The sequence below is a fragment of the Coenobita brevimanus genome, chromosome 80 (genome assembly GCF_032717465.1).
Source record: "Coenobita brevimanus isolate Jiangsu-jjx chromosome 80, ASM3271746v2, whole genome shotgun sequence".
NCBI classification, from domain to species: domain Eukaryota; kingdom Metazoa; phylum Arthropoda; class Malacostraca; order Decapoda; family Coenobitidae; genus Coenobita; species Coenobita brevimanus.
In genome coordinates, this window is record NC_137033.1 from 14,626,524 (window position 1) to 14,637,755 (window position 11,232).

The window sequence follows — 11,232 nt, forward strand, 5'->3', positions numbered from 1 at the left end:
TACGAGCACCACCACGTGAAGGCTTCCATCTCCAGCACCCAGGAAGTGGGTAAATGGTTCTTTTGCAATTAATAGTCAGTGTCACTCCGCCATCTATCATACTCACTTCCTCCCTCCATCAACTTCTATCGTGGACATTCAACTCTCGCCTAATCGTTAATACCCTCCTCTTTAATAATAGCCTGTCACCCCGAAAATGGCTATTGGCGGGGCTGGGAATAGTCACATATTTGCTGATCGATTAGTCTCGGAATTTTAGATTTGGCGATGTAAAATATTAAGAACTGGTTATTGGTAAAGAGTGTTGGTGAATTTGATAGCGTGAGTTTCTGCAACGGGAAATAAAATATTGTGCGAAGGTATAATACTATATTGGGTGGCATTTTTTTTTTTTTTTGGGGGGGGCTGCAAGAGAGAGAGAGAGAGAGAGAGAGAGAGAGAGAGAGAGAGAGAGCGAGAGAATAAAGATAAAAGAGAAAGAGAGGTGAGAGGAAGAAAAGAAACAGACAAAAACAGAATAACAAAAATAAAACTGATGGTTCAACATTTGGTCCACTCCAAACACCCCACTATTTACTTTTCCACCATGGAGTCTCGCAGAAATTTTTGGCGTTATTCCAAGCCTAATACGCAAACTTTATTCCAGAGGCAGCGCCCTGGGGAGACAACTTCCTGACTTAGAAAACTTGACAATTACTCGGTCTGGATATGTTGTTGTTGCTCGAGGGAAACTTTGTCGTGTGTGTGTGTGTGTGTGTGTGTGTGTGTGTGTGTGTGTGTGTGTGTGTGTGTGTGTGTGTGTGTGTGTGTGTGTGTGTGTGTGTGTGTGTGTGTGTGTGTGTGTGTGTGTGTGTGTGTGTGTGTGTGTGTGTGTGTGTGTGTGTGTGTGTGTGTGTGTGTGTGTGTGTGTGTGTGTGTGTGTGTGTGTGTGTGTGTGTGTGTGTGTGTGTGTGTGTGTGTGTGTGTGTGTGTGTGTGTGTGTGTGTGTGTGTGTGTGTGTGTGTGTGTGTGTGTGTGTGTGTGTGTGTGTGTGTGTGTGTGTGTGTGTGTGTGTGTGTGTGTGTGTGTGTGTGTGTGTGTGTGTGTGTGTGTGTGTGTGTGTGTGTGTGTGTGTGTGTGTGTGTGTGTGTGTGTGTGTGTGTGTGTGTGTGTGTGTGTGTGTGTGTGTGTGTGTGTGTGTGTGTGTGTGTGTGTGTGTGTGTGTGTGTGTGTGTGTGTGTGTGTGTGTGTGTGTGTGTGTGTGTGTGTGTGTGTGTGTGTGTGTGTGTGTGTGTGTGTGTGTGTGTGTGTGTGTGTGTGTGTGTGTGTGTGTGTGTGTGTGTGTGTGTGTGTGTGTGTGTGTGTGTGTGTGTGTGTGTGTGTGTGTGTGTGTGTGTGTGTGTGTGTGTGTGTGTGTGTGTGTGTGTGTGTGTGTGTGTGTGTGTGTGTGTGTGTGTGTGTGTGTGTGTGTGTGTGTGTGTGTGTGTGTGTGTGTGTGTGTGTGTGTGTGTGTGTGTGTGTGTGTGTGTGTGTGTGTGTGTGTGTGTGTGTGTGTGTGTGTGTGTGTGTGTGTGTGTGTGTGTGTGTGTGTGTGTGTGTGTGTGTGTGTGTGTGTGTGTGTGTGTGTGTGTGTGTGTGTGTGTGTGTGTGTGTGTGTGTGTGTGTGTGTTCGTTCTTAATCCAGTATTCTCGTCAGTACATTTTTTTTTAACATACCGTAGTTACTCTGTTTTCACCTGAGAGAACTGGAGCACGACCAAAGCCTGAATGCTAAGTCGTGGCTGCAAGAAATTAAATAAACCTTATAATTATATAAACTAGGAAGAAGAGACCTTGGTTACTACAGAAACCAGCCCATCAATCTGACTACACTTTACCAGCAACGGAAATGAAGGGCATTAGGAATTTTTGCCAGGTGGAAAGGCATTAGTGTTTATTGCCGTGTATGTTACGTAAATATATTCCTGTACTGGAGGCTCTCTAACACCTCTTCCTTACTAATATGTATATGTTTCTGTTAAACTTTTATTTTATGTTATTTATCCAGTGTATATAGGTATGAAAAAGTATAAAGAACATACTCCTATTAGAAAAAGGTGGATTCGTTGACCGCGTGATCTGCGTCGTGGCATGGGTGTTGTAGGGTTTGGGTTTGAGTGCAGTGAAGTTTTAAGTATCCTTCAAGAGAAAAATTGTCCGGGGTAGGGTTTAGAGTAAAGAAACGGAGCAGGGACAAAGAAATAAGCTTGTGCGGGAATTATGGGGGCGAGGGTGGGTTGAGAGAGACGGTTAGAGTGCACTCAGTGAAAATTAATGCTTTAGGATTAATGATCTAGGTGCAGAGAAGGTTTATCTCCCCAGTAAGAAGAACAGGGGTATAACTTTGAGTGACTGTCATACTGCTACCAAACGCTTTTATTCAACAACGGAAGAAAGCCACGTGGTAATAATCAAGGGGTTAGTGAAGACTGTATCTATCCACTCCATGTCCGAGAGTTCATTCTAAGTCTGATGTCCTCAAGAATAAGTCATCGTAGTGAAGGACTTAAACTGACAGATCACGTTGACATTTTTGTAGCTGTTGTTGTTGCTAAGTCCGAGTCTGTCTGGCTGAACAGACACGACAACTATAGCCAAGCAACTGCTTCTGTGGAACCGTGAGTTGGGTACAGTAGAGCGCATGCTGTACACGTGTGGGGAACCGGTGACCCATTGTGGCAGACAGCTCCTCACCAGGGTCGGACCAGAATTCTTCCCCACGGCGAAGTCCAAGGAAGAATGAAACTGTTTGCTACCGAGCGGCCATTGTAACTGCCTAAGTCCACCCAGGGTGCACAGCGCCACCACGTGAAGGCTCTTCATCAGTGCCAGACAGACAGATCTCGTACTTTGATATAATGCATAATAAACATCCTTAGATTCCAAGGATTCACACAGCTAAAAGAAATCGTCTGGCAGTAGATGATCAGAAATGTAAATATGTCGCGACCATGAGAGGGTGACAGCGTCAACTTCCTCAGGCTCCTATGACTCACACATTTGAATAAAGTCATCTGGTTTAGCCAGCTTAGACAGTCGTAAAGACATACTTAGTATTTTTACCGTATATACTTTTTACCTTAATAAACAAAGATCGTAGGACGTGACATACTGACCTCTACCGCTCAGGGCAGTTTATGTAAGCCAGTGTATAATTACATTTACACTTCACTGAACCAAATTTGCATAATCTCTTATACTATTACTGTATACTCATATGCTATAAAGCACATTCATACAGTAAGATATGCTATAGTTTAGAAACCACGAATCATATGGTGTGGTATTTTGAGTTTCTCTCACCGGTCAGTATTATGTTTTGTTTCATTTTTGCACAGAGGGTACTGAAATTTACATTTTTTTTTTTTTCTGGAACTGAATTGGTATCGTTGACTATTATTGTCTTAAGATTCGACAGCACCTGCGGCTACAACATGATATTTAGTTTTGTATTCTGCGAAACAGAGCTTAGCCTTAAACTGTAATGGACTCCATGAAACTCTGTCGCATTGTTTGATGTTCTGCTGTATACTGTGCGTTGCAGATCATGCAACACTGTGTGGCATATATTCTTTTATACACGCTGATCATGTAATATAGTACCTTTATTTACTTATATATATATATATATATATATATATATATATATATATGTATGTATGTATTGTTATTTATCTATCTATTTTTCTATTTTGTCCACACAGAATGTATAGTTTGTTACTTGTCTATGTGCCTTACATTATACTGATCTTACAATCTTAACATCTGTGAGTGTATTTCTAAATATATCTCCTGCCATTCGTAAGAAATTAAGAGGATTATTGGTTGGTAATTGTACAGGCAATTTTGAACTATTTATATCTGGTGGATTAATAGATGCCTGGTGATATAGTACCAAGAGTCCCTACCCTCCTCATACCCCCATCACTCCTACTCACCCCTCACCCCGTTACTCTTACTCACCCCACGCACCCGTCACCCCTACTCACCTCTGACCCCGTCACTCCTACTCATCGCACACGCCTGTCACTCCTACTCACCTCACACATCGGTCATCCTTACCCACCTCACACACACCCCATCACACATACTCACCCCACACACCTGTCACCCTTACTCACCCCACACACCTGTCACCCTTACTCACCCCACACACCTGTCACCCTTACTCACCCCACACACCTGTCACCCTTACTCACCCCACACACCTGTCACCCTTACTCACCCCACACACCTGTCACCCTTACTCACCCCACACACCTGTCACCCTTACTCACCCCACACGCCCTTCACCCCGTTGTCGCCTAGATGCTTGGCGTATGTGGGAATCAGGTCCAAGTTCAGTGATCTGCCAGTGAAAGAAATCATACAAAATAGCGATAGGCAGATAATACTCTGTGATATTCTGGCTCTAATAACGTCAGTAAAATAAAACCTTTTTTATTCAGTTGTATCTTGCTTCATACAGTTAATTCTATTCCCATGTGGAGTGACTTTTGGAACAGAAAGGCTTAGATTTTTTTTTTTACTGCAGACAAAAAAAAAAAAACGACTCCGAGTCAGGAACTTATCTCTTAAACAATAAAAGTAAGGAACTAAATGAGGAGAGTGAATGCAGTCACTGTCTTTAGTACATCCAAAGTCAATGAGAATGCTTGTTTATGGGAAATAATACGATCTTCACACACACACACACACACACACACACACACATACACACACACACACACACACACACACACACACACACACACACACACACACACACACACACACACACACACTCTCCTCTACAGAAAAATACTGTACATCAAAACGGAACACAAAGGAAAGAGAGAATACTGAGGAAAGCAAGTCAAGTAAAGAGCAATAGAAGATAATCCCAAGACGAAGATAGCAATTACAGATAAGGACGTAGGAGAGGCAATCTTGGGGAGGCGAATGTAAATGGATTTCCTAGCCTCTCAACAGGGGGGAAACAGGGCAAGGGAAGAAGGGATGAGAGGAAAGGGAAGGGGAAAGAAGGAAGGGGAAAGAGAGGGTGAGGGGAGAAGGAAGGGGAGAAAAGGCAGGAGAAAAAGAGGGTGAGGGGAGAGGGAAGGGGAGAGGAGGCAAGAAAAAGAGAGGGTGAGTTGAAAGGAAAGGGGTAATGAGGCTGGGGAAAGTGAGGGTGAGGAAAAGGAGAGAGGAGATGAAGCAGGGGGTTAAGGAGGGAAATGGGAAGCAGAGAGTGAAAGGAAATGAAGGACAGGGGGAAGTGAAGAAGAATGAGGAGGAAGTAACAGGGGAAAGGGAAGAGAACAGGATGAAGGGTCAGAGAACAGAAAGCTTGAGGGGAGAGGCGGGACTGGAAGATGTAATAGGAGGAAGAGATAAAAGTGTTGGAAGGAATACAAAGGAGTACAAAGGAAAGCTATTAGAGGCCAGACTGCGACTCTGATATCTAAATTCATGAGTTTAAGATAATGATCGTAAACAAAAAGTGGAGTACAAAGAGAGAGAGAGAGAGAAGGAAGAAGGGGAGCGAGGAAGGAGAGAGAGGAAGAAAAGGTGAACAGAGAGAGAGAGAGAGAGAGAGAGAGAGGGAGGGGGGTAATAATGAGAGGCAAAACAGGAGTGAGAGAGAAGGAACGATGGAAAACATAAGGAAGAAGGGAGATGAAAGATGAGAAATGGGAGGGAGAGAAAGAATGGAGGTGGAGCGAGTAGGAGAAAATGCGTAAAGAGGAAAAAAAAAGTAAGGGGTGACAGAAAAAATAAAATGGAAGAGGGGGAGGGAAGGTAGGAGGAAAGGCAGGGTGAAAGAATATTAAAGGAAGAGGAGAAGACGAAGAGAAGGAAAGCGATTGAAGAAGAAAAGATAAGAGAAGGAGAGAGAGGTGATGGGAGAGGCGGAAAAAAAGGGAGAAAAGAAAAGGAAGGGGAGAAGAGAAAGAGGAAGGGAGGGAGAGGTGGAGTGAGAGGGAAGGAAAGAGGAAGGAAGGGAGAGTGAGAAGAGGAGAGAGAAGAGAAATGGATAAAGGGGAAGGAGAGAGCAGAAGGAGGGGATAGAAAAGGACTAGGGGAACAGAGAAGAGGAAAGGAGAGGAAAGAGAGTGAATGGGGAGAGCGGTGAGCGTGAGAGAAAAAGAAAGTGAATTGGAAGACGGGAAGGTAGGAGAAAGAGAGAGGAGAGATAAGAGGATAAGGAAGCGGTGGAGAGAGAGAGAGAGAGAGAGAGAGAGAGAGAGAGAGACAGACAGACAGACAGACAGACAGACAGAGAAGGAGGAGGACTCGAATATGACGAAAGAGAAAGCGAAGTGAATGAGTCTCTCTCTCTCTCTCTCTCTCTCTCTCTCTCTCTCTCTCTCTCTCTCTCACTCTCTCTCACGGCAGCGGTGATGGTTGGTGCCCGCGAATCAGGAGGCCTTTCCGACCCAGTAATATTTGCCTGCTTTTTCGGACCGACCGTCAGTGAAATCCGATTATGGTCTCTGAGGGAAAAAAAAAAAAAAAAAAAAAAAAAAAAAAATCCCCCCTTTTTCTGAAATCTGTTGCTCCGGTTTCAGTGGGGCAATTCTGAGGAGAGGGGAAATTTGTAGTCCCGTTTTTGAGTGTTTGTAGAAAGATTTGTGTTTGGTGGGTAAAAAGAAGGGGAGTAACTGTTTACTGGTGTTTAGTTGTAATGTCTGTGTCGTGCATTGGGGGATTCTGTGTGTGTGTGTGTGTGTGTGTGTGTGTGTGTGTGTGTGTGTGTGTGTGTGTGTGTGTGTGTGTGTGTGTGTGTGTGTGTGTGTGTGTGTGTGTGTGTGTGTGTGTGTGTGTGTGTGTGTGTGTGTGTGTGTGTGTGTGTGTGTGTGTGTGTGTGTGTGTGTGTGTGTGTGTGTGTGTGTGTGTGTGTGTGTGTGTGTGTTTCGTGGCTCTGAGGGGAAGAATACTGTGAAATTAGTTGAAATTATGGATCATATTATTGTCTCAACTTCAAGAAAACACTGTTGGTCTACCAGGGTTTACCGTAATCTTTATTTTTTTCTGTCATGACTTGGAGGAGACGTATTTTTCATGAGTATTTGTTGATGGCTCAGGTGTTTGGAATCTGAGAAAGAAAAATGGTGCATGGATTACAGGTGTTGAATAATTGTGCCATGATTTGTGGGGGAAATATTGCCGGATTACAGGGATTTGCGATATGTGTTTGATTGTACTTTGACAGAAAAATAACAGTGATATACGAGGGCTTAACATTTGTTCTTGTGGCCTGATTTGGACGAGAAGGGAAATACTGACGTGTGTTTTACTGATATTTACTGGTGGTTCTTGTGTTTGTTGTTTGAGGGGAGGAGCTTGCTTGGTGTACAGGAGATTTGTGATACTTTCTATGTCATGATTTTGAGGGAAGTGGAAATGCTTGCTTATTTTACGGGATTTTAGTTAACTCATAAGCGTGGTAACTGAGGGGACGCAAATTGTTAGCTAACATGCGTTTATCTGAATTGTGATGTTTATGTCGTGACTTGTAAGAAAATAATAATTTCATAATTATCAATCAGTCAACCAATCTGTTTGTCTATCTATGTACCTATGCACCGTACGTATATATTTGTCTATACATACATACACACATGCATAAACATATTCATACATGCACATATACATACATGCATACACACATGCATACACATATACATACATGCATATATAGATACATACATACCGGTATATTGTCACGACCGAGGAGAGCGGAAAGTGCAATGTGCTTTCCTGTGTTTACTGACGGTATACAACCTATTATTTAATACAATAATGATTCTCTGGTGTACAGAAAATGTCATATAATGTTTCTGCTTGTACTCAGAGAGGGAATCTGGTAAATTACCAATATGCTGGGAATCGAACCAGGGACTCTCAGATGAGAGCCAGGCAGCATACCACTACACCACGACCAGGTAAAAGTTAACTCACGTTGTCACAATCTTGTAACCAACGTCCCTCCGCCCCCACTGTGGGCATCAAGAGGATGAGTTAACCCCCTGGCACTCGGGCAAGCATCTACTTGCCCGAGTGCAAGGGGGTTAACTCATCCTCTTGATGCCCACAGTGGGGGCGGAGGGACGTTGGTTACAAGATTGTGACAACGTGAGTTAACTTTTACCTGGTCGTGGTGTAGTGGTATGCTGCCTGGCTCTCATCTGAGAGTCCCTGGTTCGATTCCCAGCATGTTGGTAATTTACCAGATGATTTTTGCTGTGTACAGTACAGGTTTCTCCCTTCAGAGAGGGAAAATATTGTTGTCCGATGCACACCAATCTGACTATCTTTTTCACTGGTAGGAGAGTTTTTTTTTTTTTTTTTTTTTTTACGAGTGTTTGTCGATGGTTTATATGTCTTGGGTCTGGAGGAAACGCTGCTGCAGAGCCTACAAAGATATATTGATAACTTTGCTTCATGTATCAAAAGGAAAAATGTTGCATAGTTTACATGTATGTCTCTTGTATCGATAGCTTTTATGAGTCAAGTGTCTGAGGGAAACTGTTGGTGACTTACCAGAGCTTTATCGATAATCTACCTCACGACCGTCAGGGGAAAATACTGCCTGATATTTTAGGGCTAATCCCTTTCATTCCGATCACGTACAGTCCTGTTATTTATATTCTTATTGTCTCCCGACGGAAAGTAACAGCAGCGGCGTTACGTATTCTGTACTGGGGGAAGAAGAGAGAGAAATATATCATCGCCTTGGCATATCCCCATCACGAGACTAATGAAGCAAAGACTATGATAAATGTGATATCAGTCTGTCAATTTGTCTGTCTGCCTATTTAGCTATCTATGCATCTACAGTATCTGTCTTGGAGAGAAATAAAAAAAAAAGCCATAGCAGTGAAGCGGTTGCTATTGATAACGTAGCCATCGGCATGGATTGGGGAGGAAGAAGGGTGAGTCCATGGGGTGGAGGCGGGAGCGGGAGGAAGGGGGAATCGATGGGAGGGAGGGACGTAGGCAGGGGGAGAGAGAGGGAAGGAGGAAGAAGGGTGAAGGAATGGGAGAGGAGGGAGAGAGGGTGAAAGAATGGACAGAAAAGAAGGAGGGAGGGCGAATACGAGTACATGGGAGAAGAGGTACGAGGCGGAGGGAGGGAGGGTGAATAGATGGAGTGATGGGAAGTCATATAAAATCCCCAGCAGTTCCCCCACCACTGGAGTAATGCAGGGAGGGGAACTTGATAAATATGATGTCAATCTGGAAACGGACTGCTCAAAAATCTTCCAACTCCCCCAAAAGTCTAGATGAAGATGGACGGAGCACAGAGCTGAATCAGAACTGGCCAAGCATAAGTGCATTGTAAGCTTTCCTACAAATTGTGAGGTAGTTCGTGTATAGTTCCTGAAGTGTATTTCCGTAAAGGCTCTGAGGTATATTCTACATTGCTTGAATAATATTGTAAAAGCTGCGAATTATAGCCTGTGTACTATTAACAATGCCTTCATGTTCTGAAAAAAGGTACTTCCTAGGTACGATAAAATGTATCTAACTCCGACTCTATTACACACACACACACACACACACACACACACACACACACACACACACACACACACACACACACACACACACACACACACTGTACACACACACACACACACACTGTACACACACACACACACACACACACACACACACACTGTACACACACACACTTCTCTCTGTTTATATGTCTATCTGTATGTGTGTGTGTGTGTGTGTGTGTGTGTGTGTGTGTGTGTGTGCGCGTACGCGTGTGTGTAAACCTCTTCATTCCTATCCCATCCATTGTCTATCTTACTGTATCAAATTCCAAACAGTTAATTCACAATGTGCAGGTGATTCATTAAGAGGAAACTTACTGGATGTTCTGAGGGTAATTGATCGTCAAGTTTATAATGTAGGCAGAGAAAATTTGTTATATTTTCTGCTGCTCAGGTAAAACAATTCTACATTTATGGTTCGGTATTATGACGCACCTGCACGGAAATTAATAATATTCTGAACATTATATTGCATTAAAAAAATCTATAGCACATTCCCCTGATAACTTTAAGCATTTCTGTATTTGATGGACAGGTATATATATTTTTTGATGTATTCTGCACGGTGCCAAACGCAAATATATATTTTTAGTACAGGGGAATATTTTGATACATCGTGCTAAAATGTAAAGGCAATTCTGTGATAGTGATATTTGTTTTTAGTTTTAATTCTGTAGCAAAAGAGAAAGAGGTGACATGTACTTATACCTCTTAAGTATTAATATTTGGCTGGAGAACATTCCTAGATAACCTAAGACCGCATTATCTTTCTATGTTTATCTGTGTGTGTGTGTGTGTGTGTGTGTGTGTGTGTGTGTGTGTGTGTGTGTGTGTGTGTGTGTGTGTGTGTGTGTGTGTGTGTGTGTGTGTGTGTATCAGTCCGTCAATAAATCTCTATCTATATTTTTTCAACCAAAGGATATATATACAGATGATAAAGTCAGACTGTAGTTAGTATGATGGAAGCTGGGATGAGATTCACTTCACCAGACTTAAATTCAAGGGAAGAGTGGGAAGCCTGATGCAGAATTAAACAAGCGTATCCACCAACACAGATAACCTTGAAAGTGGCTCTGACTTTCTACACACACACACACACACACACACACACACACACACACACACACACACACACACACCTTACCTAACCACCTATATACGTAATCATACTAACTGAGTCCCTCTCTCTCTCTCTCTCTCTCTCTCTCTCTCTCTCTCTCTCTCTCTCTCTCTCTCATCGTGCTCAAGGACGTCATTGCGCTGAAGGGGTTAGCCGCATAACTACAACTACAGACCTGTCTATACACAGTGCCTTATCTCTCATCTCTCTATATCACACCTAATGTCTTACTATCTTATCATACATTCTTACCCATCGGTCTTAAACGGCGTGAAGTTTGGGGCCATCATCCCCTTGAAGGAAAACCGCGTCTGTGGAGAGAACAGTTAGTCAGTTACTTTTGTTCTTGATGGTCTTGCATTATTACTCTAAAAGTAAATGCTTCATCTCAGTTATCATAAAGTTAGTGACAGAGCTAGTTTTATACTCCAATCATTGTAATTTTTAAACTTTTTTTTCTTACTTTAGACGTATCTTCATTTGATAACATAGTTTCAGTCTTAATATAGGTGTTTGTCGTTGCTGAGTAACTTTGGTCTGTCTGGC

General features: G+C 42.9%; 1 protein-coding gene across 1 annotated transcript in view; it reads right to left on the reverse strand.

Moving 5' to 3' along the window:
- LOC145409233 (N-acetylneuraminate lyase-like) overlaps positions 1 to 10,999 on the reverse strand; it is a 56,202-nt gene extending 45,203 nt beyond the window's left edge. The window contains exons 1-2 of the mRNA XM_080279716.1: positions 10,939 to 10,999; positions 4,296 to 4,366 (exon numbers count right to left, since the gene is read on the reverse strand). Of these exons, the coding sequence (XP_080135842.1) occupies positions 4,296 to 4,366; positions 10,939 to 10,976 (109 nt within the window). The 5' untranslated portion in view covers positions 10,977 to 10,999. The remainder of the gene's footprint in view (positions 1 to 4,295; positions 4,367 to 10,938) is intronic.
- Positions 11,000 to 11,232: the final 233 nt, after the last annotated feature.